Source organism: Sapajus apella, unplaced genomic scaffold (genome assembly GCF_009761245.1).
Source record: "Sapajus apella isolate SASKATOON/1434 unplaced genomic scaffold, GSC_monkey_1.0 scaffold81, whole genome shotgun sequence".
Lineage (NCBI taxonomy): Eukaryota > Metazoa > Chordata > Mammalia > Primates > Cebidae > Sapajus > Sapajus apella.
Window position 1 is genome coordinate 8,913,952 of NW_022437021.1, and position 23,165 is coordinate 8,937,116.

General features: G+C 36.7%; 2 protein-coding genes across 7 annotated transcripts in view; one reads left to right on the top strand and one right to left on the bottom strand.

Moving 5' to 3' along the window:
* DBF4 (DBF4 zinc finger) overlaps positions 1 to 8,247 on the bottom strand; it is a 38,411-nt gene extending 30,164 nt beyond the window's left edge. For 2 of the 3 annotated variants that reach the window (XM_032253015.1, XM_032253013.1), the window contains exons 1-2: positions 7,713 to 8,232; positions 6,253 to 6,428 (exon numbers count right to left, since the gene is read on the bottom strand). In XM_032253015.1, coding sequence (XP_032108906.1) covers positions 6,253 to 6,428; positions 7,713 to 7,758 — 222 coding nt within the window. In that variant the 5' untranslated portion in view covers positions 7,759 to 8,232. Of the gene's footprint in view, positions 1 to 6,252; positions 6,429 to 7,712 lie in introns of all 3 variants that reach the window. The other variant, XM_032253014.1, reaches the window with a different exon arrangement.
* Positions 8,114 to 23,165, top strand: part of SLC25A40 (solute carrier family 25 member 40) — a 51,465-nt gene continuing 36,413 nt past the window's right edge. For 2 of the 4 annotated variants that reach the window (XM_032253028.1, XM_032253024.1), the window contains exon 1: positions 8,114 to 8,390. The gene's annotated coding sequence lies outside the window, so the exon portion shown is untranslated. Of the gene's footprint in view, positions 8,391 to 8,667; positions 8,687 to 23,165 lie in introns of those variants that run through there. The other 2 variants (XM_032253027.1, XM_032253025.1) reach the window with 2 other exon arrangements.

A 23,165-nucleotide genomic window follows, 5' to 3' on the forward strand; every position in this document is an offset into this window, starting at 1 on the left:
GTTGGCCTTAAACTCCTGAGATTAAGAGAGCCTCCTGCCTCAACCTCCCAAGTACCTGAGAGTACAGGTACATACTACCGTGCCTAACTCAAACCACCGATTTTTGAATTTGATTTTATTTTAAAGACTTTAAGTAGCCACATGTCGCTGATGGCTACCATAGCAGACAGCATAAATCTGATTATTAAGTTATTACAACTTCCCTTGAGGCTTCAACTTACAGGATGGAGGGAACCTTTACCCTTAAAGAGTATAAGATTGTTTGAAAACAATGACTTCAATAAAGTGTTTGAAAACCACTGCCTAAATATCTGAATTTACTTTTAAACACATGTACCAAAGTGAAGGTTATTGAAGATTGCCAAGGTCAGGAAAATAAAAATAGGTAGAAGTAAATACTAAGTAGAACGCTAGTGTTATTTAGAAAAATATATAGTATGTTATACAAAAACCCACTAAGCAGAAGTAAATTGTTAATCATTAATAAGCAGTAACAATTTATATCCATGAAAGACTTCGTAAAACATTGTAAGCAGCTGTATCTAATTCCTACAGGATCTCACGCTCTAAATGAGGACAAGAAAAATGAAGTCAAGTGTTAAGATAAGTTAACTTCATCTAAGCATTAAGCAGAATTTGCTACTGAGACCAATGGACTCCTTGGTTAAGTGCAAATAATTTCTTTTCTGACCAACATTCACTTTCATTGACCTGTAAATAATGTACCTACATTTATTTATTCTAGGGATTACAGACTCAAATACCTACAAGGGCCAGGCAATAATATAAACGAACAATTCGCACATCAAATACTGCCTTCAGTTTCATAAATATGAGGCCCTAGCAATGTCAGAGGTTCTAATTTTTCATAAGAAACCCAATCTCTGTGACAAATATAAAATTCACCATTTTAACCAGTTTTAAGTGTACAATTTAGCAGCAATAAGTACATTCACATTATGCAACCATCACTACTAAAAAATTTACATAACTTTTCCATCATCCCAAACTGAAAGTCTGTACCCATTAAAGAATAACTCCTCATTCCTCATTTTTCCCAGCCCCTCATAACTTTTATTGTACTATCCATTTCTGAATTTGGCTCTTCTAGGTAACTAATATAATGGAAAGCTACATTTGTCCTTTTGTAACTGGCTTCCTTCACTTAGCACAATGTTTTTTGTGGTTCACCCATGTTGTAGCATGTATTAGAATTTCATTCCTTTTTAAAGCTGAATAATATTCCACTGTATGTATATACAGCTTTTTCTTTATCTACTGTTGGACTTTTGGGCTGTTCCCACCTTTTGGCTATTGTGAATAATAAATATCTTGGAGACCCTGCTTTTAATTCTTTTGGATGTATAGTCAGAAATGGAATTGCAGGATCACATAGTAATTCAATTTTTTACTTTTTTTTTCAGAAACCACCCATATATTTTATATGGTAGCTATATCATTTTATACTACCACTCAGAGTACACAAGGGTTCTACTTCTTCAAATCCTTGTTAACACTTGTTGTTTTCTGGTTAATAGTAACCATGCTAACGGGTGTTAAGTAGTTACTGATTGACATTTCTCTAATGATCAGTGATGCTGAACATTTTTCATGTGCTTATCTACCATTAGTATATCTTCTTTGAGGTAAATGTCTTTTCAGGTTCTCGGCCTATTTTTAAATTGGGCCATTTGTCCTTTTGTTCTTGGGTCACAGAAGTTCTTTATACAGGTATTCTGGATATTAATCCCTTAGCAGATGTGTAATTTACAAAGATTTCCTGCAATTCTTTGGGTCTTTTAACTCTCTCAAAGATGTCCTTTGAGGCACAAAAGTTCTTAATCCTGATGAGTCCAATTTTATGCTTTTCATTTGCTGCATATGATTTTGGTATCATATCCAAGAAATCACTGCTAAATCCAACGTCATGAGGACTTCTCCCTATATTTTCCAATGAGAGTTTTAGTTCTTACAAATAAATCTCAGATCCATTTTGAGCTCATTTACACATGTGACAGTAATGGTCCAGCTTTATTCTTCTACATGTGAATATCCAGTTTTCCCAGCACCAGCTGTTGAAAAGATCATCTTTTCCCCAATGAATGGTCTTGGCACCCTTCTTGAAAAATCAATTAGCCAAAAATGCAAGAGTCTATTTCTGGGTTTTCTGTTCTACTCCCATTGGTCTGTATGTCTGTTCTTATGTTAGTACCACTTATTTCCTTTGGTTTTTTCATTTTCTACAGTTAAAACTCCTAGTACCGAAGAAAACACCCTTTGCAATCTAGCCCTAATATAATTTTGTTTCCTGCTATTTCTCCCACCCACATCCTAAGCTCAAATCCCATTGCAACATTAGCAGTTGTACAAACCACACTGACGTGTATTTTAAGTATGCTTTCCTCTATTTAGTATGTGCATTTTGACTTGCAAACTAGGACTTCAAGATCCAGCTCAAACTTTATCTGTTGATTCCTAATGGCAGTTAATCATTCCTATCTCTGTGTTCTAATAGCAATTTCTACACATTTCTGTGAAAGCACTGACAACACTCTAATATAAATTATGTAGTTGACTGAGGTTCCCACTAAACTAAGTATACCTGAAGGGCTATATTTTACTTATTTTTGTATCTCCAGGACCTAAAATAGTGCTGATACACTGGAGACACTGGTGGAGTAAGTTTTGAATGAATTCTCACATGCCCAAATCTTCATCATTCTTCAAAGCCGTGTTCCAATTGTGTCTGAACAAAATCCATAATTCCTCAGCTGGAACTAATCTCTCCTTCCTACTGAAGCTCTATGTTGTATTACTAATACAATTACTTGTACCAATGTCGTCTCTTCCTAGATTAGAACATGAGGATAGGATGGACATAAGGATTCATTTTTAATTTTATTTTTGAGACATAGTCGCCGCTCACCCCAACCTCTGCCTGCCTCAGCTTCCCAAGTAGCTGAGATTATAGGTATGCGCCACCATGCCCAGCTACATTTTTGTATTTTTAGATTTTTAGTAGAGATAAGGTTTCACCATGTTGGCTGGGATGGTCTCAAACTCCTGACCTCAATTGATCCGCCTGCCTCAGCCTCTCAAAGTGCTAGGATCACAGGCGTGAGCAACTGTGACCCACTGGATTCAGTTTTGAATCTACCAAAACACAGAGTGCACTGCACACCATACTCAAACATTTGTTGAATCAGTTTTACCAGTGTCTTCAATTTATCAGATATTGTTGCATCTGCACCTTTTTAAGAGTAAACTCAAAACATATTTTCAGATGACATCAAACCTTTTATTGTTCAAGCTAATAACGCCAAGGTATCGCCCTACATTTCTGTTCCTCTCTAATTACCTTATTTTAGCCAAAACTATTTAGACATGGACCTAACAGTGGTTGATCCCATGTCCTTAGATGGTTTTGTACTTTTCTTTTACTATTAAAAGATATTTCCCATTATATCAAAATCCACTGCTGTGCTCTCAGTGGTTAAATTTGTCAGAAGCACGGCAGATAAATGGGGTATTAAGATGTTTTCACTGAGACTATAGAAACCAAAGTATATGAAGTGGTGAATTAAAAAGGCACCAAAAGTAAAGATGTGAAGAAAGATAAATTAGCTCATGTAGGAGATCTATGGCAAAATCTTTTTTAGTGATAGAAGTAGTAAATGTCCTGAAGACAGGAACCAGGACCTGAGAATTAAATATTAATTATAGAAAAGATAGTATGGGAACATCAGAATTCAATAAAGAAAACATTTTTTATAAGAAAGTTAATATATCAAATGCAGCTGAATATCCACAGCTTTATCCACAGCTTTGGATTTTTGGATTACTTTAGTACTTCAGTTACTTCACTGGTTTACTTCGGTCATTTCAGGGTAAAGACTAAGTATGTAAAACCAAAAGGTCCCTCAACTATTATGTATGGCAGAAGCAATCCAAAATTTGTTTCTTCCAAGTACCACAAGAACTGTGGAGACAGAAGAAAGAATGGGGCAGGGCAAGTAGTTCTTGCTTTAGCCTCTGGACTGCTGTTTTACCCCAAGGAGTTCCCTTTTTACAGGCTTTACACTTTGGATTTCTGAATATTATTTTGTTCAAAGGGTTCTACTGATAAAAATACAAATCTAAATATCACTGATTTAGACCATTAGACCTAGAGTTAATGGGTTGTTCATCACGTTTGAGAAAGTTGTAAACTAATAGATAGCTACTTTTTTTTTTTTTTTTTGAGATGGAGTCTCACTCTGTCACCCAGGCTGGAGTGCAGTGGCACAATCTTGGCTCACTGCAACCTCTGCCTCCCAGGTTCTCCTGCCTCAGCCCCTTGAGTAGCTGGGATTACAGGCACGTGCCACCATGCCCAGGTAATTAGGGTTTCACCATGTTGGTTAGGCTGGTCTCGAATCCCTGACCTTGTGATCTCCTGCTTTAGCCTCCCAAAGTGCTGGGACTACAGGCCTGAGCTACCACACTCGGCCAGATAGCTGTTTTGCTTTGTTTTGTTTGAGACAGGGTCTCACGACATCTGTCACCCAGGCTGGAATGCAGCGGCACGACCTTGGCTCACTGCACTACGCCTCCCGGGTTCAAATGATTCTCATGCCTTGGCCTCCCAAGTAGCTGGGACTACAGGCATGTGCCACCATGACTGGCTAATTTTTGCATTTTTTAGTAGATGTGGAGTTTTGCCATGTTGCCCAGGCTGGTCTGGAACTTCTGGTCTCTAGCAATCCACCTGCCTTGGACCCCTAAAGAGCTAGGATTATAGGTGTGAATTACCAGCCAGATAGCTATTTTGTAGCCACTGGTCGCTAGAGGAACAGAATGGTGCAGGCAGTATGCTGCTGTGGAAATTAAGAGGCTAATACTGCTCTAATTGGGCCAGCCATTTAATTTCTCTGAACCTCAAGTACTTTGTTTCTAAAATTAAGGGGTCTTTTTTACTCAATATCAAGGTCCTTAACACATTAAGATACTCTTAATAGGCGTATAGTCAGTATGGCGGCACGCCTAGAAGACGCGGCCTTTAAGAATGTTGTCATATGGTCACTATGATAAATACTATTACAAGCATGTGACAGTGTTTAACAAAATGAATAGTAAAAAAGTAGAATAACTTTTCAGAGATAGGCAAATAAAATACCATATTAACAAACAGTCCTAGGAAACTTGTTAGCACATGTTCTTCTGAAAAGTTTCCAGTCTGGGAATTGGATGGGCCGGGTGGCTCATGCCTATAATCCCAGCACATTAAGGCTGAGGTGGGCAGATCACTTGAGATCAGAAGTTTGAGACCAGCCTAGGCAACACGGTGAAACCCCGGCTCTACTAAAATACAACAATTACCTAGGCGTGGTGGCACATGTCTGTAATCCTAGCTACTCTGGAGGTGGAAGCTGAGGCACTAGGATCACTTGAACCTGGGAGACAGAGGTTGCAGTTAGCCAAGATTGCACCACTGCACTCCAGCCTGGGTCAAAGAATGAGACTATCTCAAAATAAAGATAAAATGAAAAGTTACTAGTCTGGGAATGAAAGGGATCACTTTAGACATTCAAAGATGCAGACCTTCAGAAAGTCAAAGTCCAGCATGAACCTTTTAAACAGGAAAAATCTTAATGACCTCACTTGCAAAAATCCAGCCAATATTAACCTTAATCCTATTAAGGTCCTGGATTTTGCCTGAATTTTCTAATTTCCCAATCATCTAATCAGTGTATACGGTAGGAAAGAAGGTATTCCAGATTCTTAATCCAAATTTCTATTCCTTTAATAACATCCGTTCTGTTGAAACATCATCTGTATCACTCAAGAACAATTTTAACTCTGTGTGGTTTGCCTGGGTTGTGTTCTGTAATAATATTCTCAACTGTTACACTAGTCCAGACAAACTTATGTAACTCCCCAAGATTCACAATCAAGAAGTTGCTGCTATCTGGAGGACATGCCAACATTACAGTGAGCAGTCAATCAGCAGTTCCACTAGGACAATGGAGTCTTATTTCTTATGCTCTGGGAACTTTATACTAGACTGCTAATCAGAGAAACCTTAAAGTTTTGTCAGGCCACAAAACGTTAAAGCAAATGGTTTTTCATTAATGATACACAGCTGATACAAATGTTAAACTTGGTGCCAATAGAAGGTTTAAGTTTTTCAAAATGGAAAATTAAAATGATTACATAGTAGAAAGTACTAGTTACAAATTTTTCCTTCTATGCCAGTGTATGGTTTTCACTTACCCCTCCCAGATCCTTAATGTCCTTTTGTAGTTTTTCAGATATGGTGACAGAAGGTAAGTCAAGGTAAAATACTTTTCCCCAAAGTGGTTTATATTTGGATTTTTCTGGTTTGTTATCAGTTTTCAGATATTTCAAAGATGGTCTGTTTTTTTCATTTTTGATTTGGATTCCACCTGCTATTGAAGATGTTGAGAATCAGATGTTTTACACAGACAACACTTTTACCATTTTAAAAATATTTCATTATACAGTAATATTACAGAAAAAAATCGTTACAATCCTACCAATTTTAAGTCATTAGCATTTAAATATATTTCTTTGTAGTTCTACTTAGGATAGAGACAAAATACTCTATATACTTTCACAGACTGTATATTGTTAAATAATACTTGACTCAGCAAGAAATATTCGTTTATTCCTGAAGCACGGAACTATATAAAACTCTTTTGAAAGATTTTCTTCTTTAAGATGCAAACTTCACAGGGGTATTTAATACTCAACTATTGAGCATCTGCCATTCTGCTGAACATTCAAAACTGGTGCTTAAACTTCATTTAGCAATGAGAGAAGCCTCTGTTACCCAGAATAACCTAGTCTTCAAGGGTTTCGGACTGCTCAAGTTTTAATTTCATGTGAAGTTTGTCTACATATTAGCTACTAAATGGGCCATTTCACATACAATTTGTCTATGTATTAAGAACTTAACGGTCCATTATGAAGAACTAAATCATTCATTTCATTATTTTCATTAAAAACTGATCTGTGATCCAAGCAACGCTTTATAAATTTTTAAAACGCAATCTGTTCTTAAATTGGTAGTTACTATACACACACAAACACCTGTTCAAAAAATTTAGGTGCTGGAATGTTTCACCATATAAAGTAATTGAAAATAAAAATTTGCTTTTGTTTCCTTGTTTGTAATGTTGAAACCAGCAAAGAGGTGTCTGCAATACAAATGCTTTCCCGCAACTTTATGAGTAAAGGAAAACAAACTTTTAAGAGTGAGACCAAAAATCCACTCACAATCACCCAATCTAATGCTGAAGAGAAAAGCCACGAGCGCGTCTGACTTTAAATTGAGGATGCAATCCGTCGCACCCAAGGGCCCGGGCGGAGGCGCAGCATCTGCGGGAGCCGGAGGAGACAGCGCCGCGGCAGACAGCGCCGCAGCCCCGGCGAGGTCCCGGATCTGCACATTGTTCGCTAGTTTTCAACCCAAGGCACGACTGGAAATAAATCTGGGACCGCCGCTGTAAAGGGCAGGGCGCGTGAGGGTCCGGGCCGGGATCCGTTCCTTCCCAGGCAAAACACTGATCTGAGACCCTTCCTTCAGACCCCAGAGGGCGGTCAGAAAATAAAAGCTGAGGACCTGGCGGGAGAACTCTGAAGAATCAATGGTGGAACCACGAGGGGAGGAAAGGATTAAAGGGACTGCAGGCGGAGGAGGGGCTTCTTACCCTGGAAATGTCCTTTACTGTGGATCCTCATGGCTCCGGAGTTCATGGCAGCCGCCCGGCACCTACATGCTGGGTCCGGATAAAGTGTGGCGCCGGGCGGCCGCGAAAGCACGGCTTCCCCAAGCCAGTTGACAGGACAGCCGCCTCTCTCCTTCCGCCACCTACAGCCTCCACGCAGTAGAGGTACCACGTCTACGGGTCGAGTTTCCGGGGCCGGATCCGGCACCGAAGCGCGGAGGAGGAAGGCGCAAAGCACGAACGAGTGGGCTGCGGCGGTTGAAGATTTGAAAACGCGTCACGCGGCCGCGGCGCCTATACGCGCGCCCCGCCCCGTCTCACGCCGCGCGTCGTGCCCCGCCTCGCGCTCTCCCCACGTGCCCGCCTTCTCGCGTCGCGCGCCCCGCCCCCTCACGGCGGTATCGTCTGGTGTCTCGCTCCGCCCCCGCAGGATGTGTCTCCGCCTTTGCCCCGCCCCCATCCGGTGCCCTTTGACTTAGACGCCAGCTTTCAGTCCGCGGCTTCGGGTTGAGGCGCACTCCAGTGAGTAGGCAGAGCGCTATGTTGACCAAACCTAGTGGAAGCAATTAGCCCCGGAGGCCGGCCCAGCCCGTCACCAGGGTTATTCCCGCCTTCTAGGTTTGCCAGGACCGCCGGCCCTCCAGCTGCCTTCTCCCCCCGGTATGCTAATTTTTCACGGGTCGGACGTCGGGGATGCAAAAGGCGAGGGGCTTTGGCAGAGCCCAGACTCAGCTCAGGCCGCGGCCGCAGCCCCTGCTCAGCGCGCCCGGGGTCGCACAGCGAGCGGGGTTTTCCCGCTGTCACTGCTGACCTCGCCGGCTGAGGACAGGCTGCAGAGGGACTTGCGGGAGTCAGAGCGGCCCCCGGGGGCGTCGGAGGGAGGGTCGGTCCGGGAGGCCCCCAGCCCTGACGGCAGCGTCGCTCCGGGACGCGTCCAGGTAACTTTGTGCCCTTTGGTAAGTGGCTATTTGCGCTGCTCTGTTGGTTTTTATTGTGTCCAGACCCGTTTTCGTTAATTTTTAAGTTTATTTCAACAATAATAGAGTAGAAAGTGAAATCTCATTTTTTTATCTGTAAAACAGAGATTAAAGATCAAATAAAAATGCTTGTGAATATATTTTAATTTTATAAGTTGGAAAATGCCTCGCCAAAAAAGAAAAAAATTGTTTCTTCCGGAGAAAAAGGATATTTTGTACTATTTTGTATTTCTCAACTCCATGTCGTAATAGGCACTCATGTAATGGTTGATTTATTTACCTAGTAGCTCAAGGAAACCAGAGAGTGTCAACGTTAGCATTTTGCAAGTAGGTACCTCAAAAAATAGACAAGGGTGGGTTGTGACAACGTTAGCTGGAGAACACAGAAAACAGGTTTGCTAAGGGAAATGAGAGTCTGGTTTTAGATAGGTTTATGTTGAAGGGCCTGGGGCGACAATCATGAAACTATGTTTATAAGACAGTTAAATATGTTTATGACTAGAGAGAAACGTCTAGGAGAAGTGGACATGGGAAGGGAAAGTAGAGGTTGATTGGATATCTCTCAAATAAAATATTTCTACTTCTCAAGGTCTGTTGATGTCAATCATGGGGCAGTTCATAAGAGGTTAACAGATCTTGAGTGGTGGAAGGAAGTATAGTTTGAATAAACATACTCAATATTGTAATTTCTTTGGGAAAAAGAACTTATTTTCAAAATAAAAGCTACGGAGAGAGCACAAAGTGTTTACAGAAAAATTTAAAAAGTTGGGAAGCACTAATATAGAATGTAGTTAAAGCTTTGGGAGGAAATGAATTTGCCAAGGAGAGCATGTGAAATAAGATTATAAGCAGTGGTTGATAAAATAGTTTAAGAGATGGAGAAAATGCCACAGAATTGGAAAGAGACTGCAAACATTGGAATCATATGGGCTTCACTAACTACTTGGCCTCTGGATAATTTTGACCCTCAATTTTAATTTGTTAAAAAGGGGTGATACTTTTCAGGGATGTTGTGAGGATTAAACGGACATTTTTGAATGCTGAATACAGTGCGTGGCACAGAGGAGAGTTCTGTAATTACTATCATTCTATTGAACCTTTTTTATATTGTCCAATAATCAGGTTTGTTGGTAAGAGAATGGGATTTGTCTTTAAGATCTTGAAAATGTGCTTGAAAATAGTCCTTCAGATGAAGGGTAGACATTCAAGAAGTGAATGGTGGTAGGGTTATTTATGGTGAGAAACTTTAAGAGTTATATTAGGTAAAACTGGAGAACACTGAGCAGAATCGTGGTCTAATTAAATGAATATGTGGCTGTGAATCAAGAGAAATTAATTGTATTTATTACTTGCCCTAACCTTAACCGGTTTTATGACCTCGGGCAAATGTTAACCTTTCTGGCCTGGTGTGGTGGCTCACACCTGTAATCCCAGCACTTTGGGAGGCCGAGGTGGGTGGATCACGAGGTCAGGAGTTCAAGGAGCAGCCTGGCCAACATGGTGAAACCCCAGCTGTACTAAAAATAAAAAAATTAGCCAGGCATGGTGGCGTGCCAGCAACTCAGGAGGCTGAGGCAGGAGAATGGCCTGAACCCGGGAGGCAGAGGTTGCAGTGAGCTGAGATCGTGCCATTGCACTCCAGCCTGGGCAACAAAAGCGAGACTCCGCCCAAAAAAAAAAAAAAAAAGTTAACCTTTCTATGCTAGAATTTCCTTATATGTAAATGAAGATAATACTGATCAGTCTACTCCACAACTTTTTGTGATTATCAGACTAGACCTTATCTGATCTTTCAGATTACCTCACACATAGCCAAATAAAAATTTTTTATTCTAGAATGTAGACAAATTTGTAATACTTAACATTTTTTTTCTCTTTATTTTGCCTAAGCCTCTTCACCTGGCTAGGCAATTATTTTTTCCTGTCTATAGCAAACCTAGCTTAGATGCAGCCTTTATCTTCTGCTCATTTGGGTCTTGAATAATAATCATTCCTGTTTGATTCATTTGCCAGCTATATATGTTGTCTTCTGAAATGTGTTCTGTTTCTGTTTTTATTATTTATTTTTCACATTTCATTGTCTCACTATGCTGGTGAATTGAAGGGCCTAAGGTTGTATATGTGGTTAAATTCTTTGTTTTAGAGGCTAAATATATGAAAGGATAGGATTGGTTAGTTGCTGTGGTGCTGAAGTTAGTGTCTCAGGTGAATGTGTGCTGGGAAACGAGGGTAAATTCAGTATTATCAAGCCCTTCCAACACTTCCTAAGTGAAGGATCAAAATTGGAGATTCCGGGCAAGGTGACTCACACCTGTAATACCAGCACTTTTGGAGGCTGTGGTGGGAGGATCACTTGATCCCAGGAGTTTGAGACCAACCTGGGCAACATAGGGATACCCTGTCTCTACAGAAAGTGAAAAAAATTAGCCAGTAAGGGTGGTGCACACCAGTGGTCCCAGCTACTTGGAAGGCCAAGGTGGGAAGATCACTTGAGCCTAGGAGTCTAGCAGTGAGCTATTATTGGCCACTGTAGTTCAGAGTGAGACCTTGTTGCGGGGGTGGAGGGGGGGAACAAGAGACAAGACAGGAGGGTTCAAAATTTGGGAGTATTGGGAGTGGATGCCCTGAAACAATGTAATTCAGAGGCGACAATAGATCATGAACTAGTTTAGAGGTTATATCTTACATACTGAATTAAATTGTAGATTCCTTTAGGGGGGTATGACATACATATTTGGCCAGGCTATAAAATAATCTACCTGCCTGCCCCATTTCCTGCTTTCCTTCTGTATTGATTGAGCACTAACAATGTGCTATGCCCAGTGAAGCTTGTTTACTTTTATACCCATAGAAGGCTTATTGTATGAAATTTAAAAATTTTCAAACATTTATAATCCACATGCAATAAAGTACAGCCATTTTAAACGTTATATATCTTAATATCAATTGATGAATTCTAACAAATATGTATATCCATGTAATAAACACTAAAATGAAATTACAAAACATTTTGTCATCTCAGAAGAATGCTTAATTCTTTAGTCTTCCTTCCACCAGAAGTAATCAGTCTTCCGACTTTTATTATCATAGAATGGTTAATGGTTTTCCCTGTATTTCAGCATAATATAAATGGAGTCATATAATCTGTACATTTGGGGTTATAATTACTTTTCATATCTTTTTATGTTTTATGTTGTTACATGTATCAGTAGTTCCTTCTTTTTTATTGCTGAGTAGTGTTTCATTGTGTGACTATACCACAGTTTATCCATTCACCTGTTAATGGATATTTGGGTTATTTCTATTTTTCTGGCTGTTATGGGTAGTGCTGCTGTGAACATTCATACACAGGGCTTTTTTGGACATATATTTTTACTTCTTCCAGAATTGCTGTACATATGGTAACATAATATTTAACAGTATGAGAAATTATTGAAGTTCTTGATTCTCTTTTCAGTAATGTATGAAGCACAGTGTTATTTGCTGGGTGTGAACTGGGATCTCATATAGACTCAGTTTTTAAAATCCAGGTAAAATTCATATAAAATTTGCCATTGTAACCATTTTGAAGTGTAGTATTCAGTGGCTTCCAGTATACTAACAAAGTTGTGCAACCATCACCACTGTTTAATTCCAGAACATCTTCAATACAAGAAAAAGAAACCTCTTACCCATCAATTACTCATTCTCATTTCTCCTCTCTCCTCAGCCCCTGGTAACCACTGTTCTGCTTTGTCCCTATGCATTTGCCTATTCTGAACATTTAATAGAAATAGAATATGTGAGTTTTTTGTGTATGGCTTTTATTGAGCATAATGTTTTCAAGGCTCATCCATTGTGTAGCATGTGTCAGGTCTTCATTGATTTTTTACAGATGAATAAAATTCTCTTGTAGGGATATACCACATTTTGTTTATCCTTTCATCAGTTGAGAAACAGTTGGTTTCTTTTTATTTTTTAGCTATTAATAAAAATGCTCTGAACATTTGTGTACAAGTGTTTGTTAGACTATTATGTTTTCAGTTCTCTGGGATGTATACCTAGGATTATTGCTGAGAATTTCTGGGTCATATGATAATTCTGTGTTTAACGTTTTGAGAACTGCCAAACTATTTTCCACATGGCTGCAGCATTTTACATTCTCACTGGCAGTATAAAAGAGTTCCCATTTCTCTACATCCTTGTCAACACGTGTTATATTCTGTATTTTTAATTATAGCCTTCCTAGTGGATGTACAGTGGCATCTTTTTCTGGTTTTGATTTTCATTTCCCCAATGAGTTATGATGTTGAATACTTTTTTATGTGGTTATTGGCCATTAGTATATCTTCTTTAAATATTAGGTCTCTTGCCCCTTTTCTTGAGTTTATTTTTGTTGTTGTTTAGTTGCTAGTTCTTTTTATATTTTGGGTACTAGACCCTTATCAGATATATGATTTGCAAAAATTTTATTCTGTTCTATACCTGGTCTTTTCAATTTTTTGATAGTGTCCTTTGATACACAAACTTTTTGATAGAATCTAATTTTATTTTTTCTTTTGTTACTTGTTCTTTTGGTATTATGTCTAGGGTGCACTATTGCCAGATTCAAGATCATACAGATTTATTCTTGTAAGACTTATAAAAATGCTTGCATTTTTGTCCTTGACCTACTTTGATTTTTTTGTGTATGGTGCGAGTTGAGGGTCCACCTTCATTTTTCTGCATGTAGATATCCAGTTTTTCCTATTTGTGGAAAAGACTTTTTTTTTTTTTTTTTAACCATTGAATGGTTTTCAAAACCTTGTTAAAAATCAATTGACAGTAGATGTATGGGTTTTTTTTTGACTCTCAGTTCTATTCCGTTGATCTCTATGTCTCATGTCAGTACTACACAATTTTAATTACTGTAGCTTTTTAGTAAATTTTGAAATTGGGAAGTTTTAGTACTGCAGATTTGTTCTTTTTCAAGATGAGCTATTCAGGGTCTCTTAATATTCCATATGAATTCTAGGATCAGTTTATCCATTTCCACGCAAAAAAAGTAGATTTGATCACAGTTGCATTGAATTTGTAGAGTATTATCATCTATACAATATGTTTTCCAATTCATCAACACAGGATGTCTTTCCATTTATTTAGGTCTTCTTTAGTTTGAATAGCATTTTGTGATTTTCATTGTACAGGACTTATACCCCCTTGGTTACATTTATTCCTAAGTGTTCTTTTTGATGTTATTGTAAAGGAAACTGTTTTGTTAATTTTATTTTCAAATTGTTCATTGCTATTATATAGAAATACAATTGATTAATGTGTTTGCTGAATTTGTTAGCTTTAATAGGTTTTTGGTGGATTCTTTAGGATATTATAGATATAAAATTATATCAGCTATTAGTAGAGATACTTTTACGTCTTTCTTTCAAATCTAGATGCCCCTTGTTTCTTTTTATTGCCTGATTGCCTCAGCTAGAACTGCTGGTATAATGTATCATCAAAGTGATGAGAGAATGGACATACTTTTTATTTTTCTGATCTTTGGGGGAAAGCTTTCAGTCTTTCTCTGTTAAATATGATATTATTTGTGGGTTTTTTCATAGATGTCCTTTATCAGGTTGATGAAGTTTCCTTCTTTTCCTACTTTGCCATGTGTTTGTATCCTGAAAGGGTGTTGGATTTTGTCAGTTTTTTTTTTCTGCATCAGTTGAGTTGATGATGTGCTTTTTCCCCTTGATTTAATCAGCGTGGTGTATTTTGTTGATTGATTTTAATATGTTGAGCCACCCTTGTGTTCCTGGGGTAAATCTGACTTAGTCTTGATATGTAATTGTTTTAATATGCAGTTGTGTTTGGTTACTAGTGTGGTTTTTTGAGAATTTTTCTTGTGTTTGGTTTCTTGAGAATTTTTGCATCTCTCATACAAAGGGGATATTGGTCTCTAGTTTTCTTGTAAGGTCTTTGTGTGGCTTTGACGTCAGAGTAATGCTGTACTGGCTTCATAAAATCAATTAGAAAGTGTTCCCCCCTTTATTTATTGGAAGAGTTTGGGAAGGATTGGTGTTAATTCCTTCTTAAATGTTGATAGAATTTACCTGTTGACACCTTTGGTCCTGGACCTTTCTCTCTTGGGGAGTTTTTGATTTTTGCTAGAATATTTTTCTAATAAGTATATTTAGAAGTAAAGAGACTATTGACTAAAGAACAAATAGACTATTTATACTGGTAGTATTGTCTCCACTTTCATTCCTGATTTTAGTAATTTGAGTCATCTTTTTTTCTTTTCTTGGCCATTATACCTAAAAGATTGTCAATTTTGTTGATTCTTTAAACAACTTTTGATTTTATTAATTCTGTAGTTTTTATATTCTATTTTTATCCTCATTTTGATTTATAGTATTTATTCCTTTTTCATCCTCATTTTGATTTACAGTTTTTTCCTTTTTCATCTTCATTTTGATATATAGTATTATTTTTTCCTCTTCCATGCTTTGGATTTAGTTTGTTCTTTTGATAGTTTTATAGGGAGAAGTTTAGGTTATTGATTTGAGAGATCTTTCTTATTTTTTAATGTAAATTTTTATAACTATAAATTTCCCTATGAGCCCTGCTTTGCTGCATCCCTTAAGTTTTGGAATGTTGTGTTTTCATTTTCTTTCATCTGAAGACATTTTCCACAGTTTGCATTGTAATTTCTTCTTTGACTCATTGGTTGTTTGAGTATATTATTTAATTTCACATATTTGAGAATTTTCCAAAATTTCTCATTGATTTTGCATTTTCTCTTACTTTGCTCAAAAAATGATACTTTATATTATTTTAATTTTATAAAATGAGAATTGTTTTGTGGCCTAACATATGATTTGTCTTGAAGAATGTTCCACGTTCACTTCAGAAGAGTATGTATTTTGCTGTTATTTGGTGGCGTGTTCAACATAAGTCTGTTAGGTTTAACTGGTTTATATGTTCAAGTCTTATTCCTTGTTTATGTTTTGTCTAGTTCTATTCATTATTTAAAGTGAGATGATGAAGTTTCCAATTATTGTTGGAATATCTGTCTCTAGTTCTGTCACTTTTGCTTTGTATATTTGATGCTCTATTTTTACGTGTATATATGTTATAGTTTTTATATTTTCTTGATGAATTGATTGACATCTGTATCATTAGACAATATCTTTCTTTGCTATTATCACCATTTTTGTCTTAAAGCATATTTTGTCTAATATTAGTATTACCACTCCAGTTCTCTTATAATTACCGTTTTCGTAGAATGTCTTTTTTCACTTTCACATTCAGCCTGTGTGTGTTTTTGGGTCTAAAGTAAGTCTCTTTTAGATAGCATATAGTTGGGTACTTTTAAAATTCCTTCTTCTAGTCTCTACCTCTTGATTGGAGAGTTTATTTAATGAAATTATTCATGAGAGAACATATTTTTCCATTTTGCTCTTTTTTATGTCATATCATTTTATTCCTCCATTCCTTCATTATCACCTTCTTTTGTGATAGATGTGTTCTAGTGTACCGTTTTGAATTTCTTTTACAATATATATTTTAGATGTTTTCTTAATAGCTATCTTGGGAATTGCATTTCACATCAAATATATAACAACTTAGTTCAGAATAATACCAACCTGCTTTCAATAGTATACTGAACTTTTGCTCCTGTATAGCTCCATCTCCCCATCCACTTTATGTTGTTGTAATAAATTACATATTGTTATTATAAATCACATGTAAATGATATAAATCAATTTAGTTTTAAAATTACTATTTTATGTAATTATACTTTAAGCCATATGGGAAAAAAGTGGTGTTACTAACCAAAAATACAGTAAACATTCAGTTACTAATTAAAAATACATTTTTACATTTACCTGCATTGCTCTCTTTATTATTGTTTCATTCTTTTATGTTCAGCCTATTTGTATCTTTAAAGTGTCAAGCTGGATGTGTTGGCTTGTACCTGTAATCTCAGCTTCTCAGGAAGTTGAGACAGGAGAATCTCTTGAGGCCAGGAGTTTGAGACAGCCTAGGCAACAGAGTGAGACCCTGTCTCTGAAAAATTTTAAATAAAGTTAGTTGAGCATGGTGTTCTGTGTCTATAATCCCAGTTACTTGGGAGACTGAGGCAGGAGGATCACTTGAGCTCAGGAGTTTGCGGCTGCAATGGGCCATGCGTAATCATGCCATTGCATTCCTGCTTGGGTGACAGAGTGAGGCTCTGTCTCATATATTTTTTAAAAAATCTCTGGTAGCTTAGTTATAGTTTGATTCTTAATTTTTAATTGCTTTTGCCCTTCTCTGGCTTTTAGCTGTATATTTACATTTAACGAGGTGGTATTTGCCATTTTGTTACTTGTTTTCTGTATTTCATTTATACACAGGTGCTCCTCAACTTATGGGGTTACGTCCCAACAAACCCATTATAAATTGAAAATATCATAAGTCAGAAAGGCACTTAATAACCTAATCTACCGAGCATTGTAGCTTATCCTAGTCTACCTTAAACATGTTCAGGACACTTATATTAATCTACAGTTAGGCAAAATTATCTAACATAAAGCCTACTTTATAATAAACTGTTGCATATCTCATGTAATTTATTGAATACTGTACTGAAAGTGAAAAATAGAAATGGAATGGTTGCATGGATGCTCAAAGTACAGTTTCTACTGAATACATATTGCTTTTGCACCATCGTAAAGTTGAAAAATATTAAGTGGCACTACTATAAGTTGGGTATTGTGTATATTGTGCTTGTTTCACTCTTTACTGCCTCCTTTTATTTTAAATATATATTATTGTATATTATTTTAATTTCATTGTTTCTTCAAATATATCTAAATTTTCTTAGTGGTTGTCTGTGGAGTTTCAATTAACAACTTAATTTATAAAATCTAGTTCAGATTAATCTCAACATAATTTCAATAGCTTATAAAAATCTGCTTTTTTATAGCTCCATTCCCTTTCCCCACCTTTGTGTTATTGTTGTCATAGGTTGTATCTTTATATGTTGTATGCGCATAACAAAGATTTGTTGTTTTATGCAGTTTTCTTTTACATCAGATAAGAGCAAAAAGGAGTTACAAACAAACAAAAAAAAAATGTCTTTTATCATTACCTAACTTGTTACTTTTGCCAGTACTCTGTTTCTTCTTATGAATCCCAGTTACTGTCTAGTGCCTTTCATTTTAGCTTAAAGGATTTCTCCTAGTGTTTGTTGTAGCGCAAGTCTGCCAGTGACAAATTCTCTGATTTTCTTTATCTAGAAATGTCTTAGTTAGGTTTTGTTTTTTTTTTTTTATTTCTGAAAGATAATTTTGCTCAATATAGAATTCTTGTTTGAGCAGTCTTTTTCTTTTATTACTTTGCATGTTATCCACTGCCTTGTGGCCTCCATGATTTTATGTGTTAAATCAGTTGTTGAACTTATTAAGTATCCCTTTAATATGATGAATTGCATCTTTTTTGCTGCTCTCAGATTTCTCTGTGTTTGGCTTTTGGCAATTTGATTTAAGTGTGTCTCCGTGGAAACTGTAACTCTTGAGTTTCTCCTGCTATGGATTTGCTGAGCTTCTTGGATGTCTAGATTCATTTCTTCCATCAAATTTGGGAAATTTTTGGCCATTATTCTTTTTATCCCTTTCTCTTTTTTCTTTCTGGGACTTTCATTAGGTGTATATTGGTTTTCTTGATAAAGTCCCACAAGTCTCTTAGTTTCTGTTCTTTTTTTTTTTTTTTTTTTTCTTTTTCTAAAATTAAATAATTTCAAAAGACTTTTTTTTTTTTTTTTTTTTTTTTTTTTTTTTTTCCTGTTCCTCAAATTGGATAATCTCAATAGACCTATCTTCGAGTCTGCTGATTCTTCTGCCTGTTCAAGTCTGCTGTTGGATCCTCTAATGAATTTTTCATTTCAGTTATTGTAATTTTCAATTTAGGAATTTCTCTTTGGTCATTTTTTTTTAAATTTCTGTTTCCTTGTTAATAGTCTCTCCTTTATTAGACATTGTTCTCATGATTTCCTTTAGTTCTTCTACATGATTTCCTTTCTTCTGAGTATATTTAAAATCATTATTTTAAAGTCTCTGCCTTATAAATCCAGTTCTGGGGTTCCTCAGAGAAAAATTCTATTAAGATATCTTTTTCATACATATGAGCCACATTTCTTTGCATGCCTTGTAATTTTTTACTGAAGACTGGACGTTTTAAATATAATATAGCAACCCTGGAAACCAGATTCTTTGCCTCTCCAGGATTTGTTGTTGCTTGCTGTGGTTGCCATTGTTTGTTAAGTGAGTTTTCTTAACTAATTTTGTAAAGTTATATACAGTGTCATTTGTGGCTAGTGAAGTTTCTATTTCATTAGCTTACTGGTCAGCTAGTGATTTGATAAAAAATTGCTTAAATGTCTAGAATCCCTGCTAAAACAAACAAAAACCTCTACCAGTCTTAACTGGTGAGGGTTGTGTGTGTTTGTGTGTATATGTGTTGGGGGTGGGAAGGTTTTCAACATTCACATGGGCTATATACATCTGAATGTTTAACCTGCCTTAACCTTTACTTTGTTTGTGCAGAGCCTATAGGTCAACCAGAGGTGAGAGCTTAATGCCTTCTTGGGTCTTCCAGGTACATGTGCTCCTTTCTGAGCATGGATGTGGCTTTCTAGAGACCCAGAGATATTTGGGAGCTTATTTCACAAAACATTTTCATTACCCAGCCTTTTCTCCCAAGCTTTTCTATGTGTCTTTTGTTTTTGCCAACTTTTTTTTTTTAGTGGCATTTTAGGTTTTTGGGTACATGTGAAGAACATGCAAGATTGTTGCATAGGTACACACATGGCAGTGTGATTTGCTGCTTTCCTCCCCATCACCTATTTCTGGCATTTCTCCCCATGCTATCTCTCCCCAACTCCCCACCTATTTCCCCCCGAGAGACCCCAGTGTGTGATGCTCCCCTCCCTGTGTCCATGTGTTCTCGTTCTTCAACATCCATGTATGAGTGAGAACATGCAGTGTTTGATTTTCTGTTTTTGTGTCAGTTTGCTGAGAATGATGGTTTCCAGGTTCATCCATGTCCCTGCAAAGGACACGAACTCATCGTTTTTGATGGCTGCATAATATTCCATGGTGTATATGTGCCACATTTTCACTGTCAAGTCTATCATCGATGGGCATTTGGGTTGGTTCCAGGTCTTTGCTATTGTAAACAGTGCTGCAGTGAACATTCGTGTGCATGTGTCCTTATAGTAGAACAATTTATAATCCTTTGGATATATACCCAGTAATGGGATTGCTGGGTCAAATGGAATTTCTATTTCTAGGTCCTTGAAGAATTGCCACACTGTCTTCCACAGTGGTTGAACTAATTTACACTCCCATCAACAGTGTAAAAGTGTTCCTATTTCTCCACATCCTCTCCAGCATCTGTTGTCTCCAGATTTTTTAATGATCGCCATTCCAACTGGTGTGAGATGGTATCTCAATGTAGTTTTGATTTGCATTTCTGTAATGACCAGTGATGATGAGCATTTTTTCATATGTTTGTTGGCCTTATGTATGTCTTCTTTTGTAAAGTGTCTGTTCATATCCTTTGCCCACTTTTGAATGGGCTTGTTTGTTTTCACCAACTTTTATCCCTTGTCCCAGGTAGCCACAACTGATAAATTTCCCTTAAAATGTTTTTGACGAACATCCCTGGGTAGTTGTTTCTATAGCCTTGTGGAGCTTTGAGTTAAGTGAAATAAAGGCAAGTTCCTTGGACCGGTCTTTAGGCAACCACCAGACAAGTAAAAATAGATAATAGTAATTCTTTGAGAACAATGTTCAGTCTGCTCCTCTGGCACCAGTAATCACCCTGGGAATTCAAGCTGCTCATTAAAAGTAATGGCAAAAACTGCAATTAGTTTTGTACCAACTTAATATATACATTGAGAATATTTTCTCTGGGTCTGTAGCTACCTTTTTCATTCTTAGGTTGTCTTCTTTTAATGCTACTTTTTGTCTATCCTTCTCTTTCTTTCTTTCCTTTCTTTCCTTTCTTTCCTTTCTTTCCTTCCTTTCCTTCCTTTCCTTTCCTTCCTTCCTTCCTTCCTTTCTTTCTTTCTTTCTTTCTTTCTTTCTTTCTTTCTTTCTTTCTTTCTTTCTTTCTTTCTTTCTTTCTTCTTTCTTTCTTTCTTTCTTTCTTTTCTTGACAGAGTCTCGTTCTATTGCTCAGGCTGGAGTGCAGTGGCATTATCATCCTTGAACTCCTGGGCTCAGATGATCCTCCCACCTCAGCCTCCTGAGTAATGGCACTGCAAGCAGGCATCAGCAGGCCTGGCTCATTTCTAAAATTTTTGCAGAGACAGGGTCTACCTATGTTGCCCAGGCTGTAATGCTGTCTTTTTAAAGGTGATGTACATATTATCAGCCTTGCACTTATTAGTACATATATCTTTGAGTTTTGACGAACACAGTGTAATCATCAGAAGCAAGATTCAGAACAGTTCTGTCACTTCTCTGTGGCCATTAGTCTTTTCCTCTTGTCCACTTCAATCCTTTACCAATCCAATCTGTTTTATTATCATCTTGCCTTTGAATAATGCCAACTAAATGAAACAATGGTATGTAGCCTTTTCAGTCAGGTTTCTTTTACATAGGATAATTTATTTGAGATTCATCCCTGTTGTTGGATGTATCAATATTTTCTTCCGTTTTATTGCTGAGTAGTGTTCCATTTAATGCATATAAAAATTTGTTTATGCATTTCCCAGTTGAGAGATGTTTGAGTAGATTCTAGTTTGGAAAAATTCATATAGAAAGATGATACAACTATCTGTATACAAGTTTTTATATAAATGTAAGTTTCTCATTTTACTTGTGTAAATACATTGAATTGAAGGTGTTACGTGTTAGGATTGTTTAAACTTTTTTTATTCTCTTAATGTTAACATTTTCCATACTATAAGTACATCAAAATAAGAAATTAACATTGGTACAAGACTTTTTCCTAAGCTACACTTAATTATTTATATGTTGTGAGTTTTTCCCACTGATGGCCTTTTACTGTTCTAGGATCTACTCCAGGATCCCACATTATACTTAATTGTCATGTCTCTTCTGCCTTTAATTTGTGATGGTTCCTCAGTCTTTGTCATGACTTTGAAGACTACTAGTCAGTTGTTTTGTAATATGTCATTTAATTTGGTTTTGTCAGATAGATCTTCATGATTAGAGAGTATGCATTTTTGGCAAGGATACCACAGAAAATCTTCTTCTCAGTACATTGTGATGGGGGTACGTAGTATTTACATTTCTTATTATTGGTGATATTAATCATGATGTTAACCTTAACCCCTTGGTAAGGCGATGTCTGGTGTCTGGAGAGTTTTTCTACTGTTAAAGTACTATCTTTATGTTTGTAATTAATAAGTATCTTAGGGAAGATACTTTAACACTGTGGAAATATCCTCTTTCTCCTCACTAATTTTAGCATCTATTGGTGGATTCTTATTACTTTGTTATTACAGCACTTATTACCCTGATGTTCTGATGATGATTTTTTTTTGTACTTTCCTTATTCCTCATTAATGTAGAATTCATTAATAGGAATGCTTTTGTAAGGAAGAACATCACTTGTCCCCAACTCTTTATTCAGTTGTCTGTTTATATCAATATCTGCTGATGGATATTTATTTTATGCCATTAGTTATAATCCAGAAGAATTATTTTGGTTTCATTGCTCAAATTGTTCTAACCTTGGCCTTTGAGAACTCTTTCAGTTTGGCTTTGCCCTTCTATGTGTCTTCTTACCACTGCACTCTCATCCTTTTAAATCATTTCCTTATTTTTTTTAGCATTGTGGCAGTTCCATTTTGTATTTTGCCTGCCCTAGGCCTGGAAACTACCACTTCTCCAGGCACTCCTGTTTCTTTTTATTGGAGAATTAAAGATTATGATCTGGATAATAGGTGTATTTATTACTACTGAATTATTGCTACTGGGGTATCATTGGTTCTTTACTCAGCAGACACAGCTTATAAATATTTATATGTATACTAATTCATGCATTTATATATATTTATAATTCTGTTTTTGTCTATTTGTGTATATGCATTTTAATGTTATAAGTTTGTTATAATAGCTTTGATTCAAATCCAACACCATAGGACAGGGTTTCTTCTAGCTTTCCTGTTTTCTTTATTTGTATCTTCATTCTGTGACAGTGAGAAACCTGGCTGTTATTGTTTACTATACATTTACTTATTTGTTCAACCTTTTACACATATAAGAAACTGGCAAAATGTTTTCTAAAGTAGTTATGACATTTTACATTTCTACTAACAATTTATGAGAGTTGTCTAGGTGCTTTGTATCTTTACTGGCACTTGGTATCATCAGCGTTTTTTAAAGCCATTCTAATAACTATGTAAGGTATCTTATTATGGTTTAGTTTGATTTTCATGATGTGGAGCATCATTTCGTTTTCTTGTTGGGTATATCTTTTG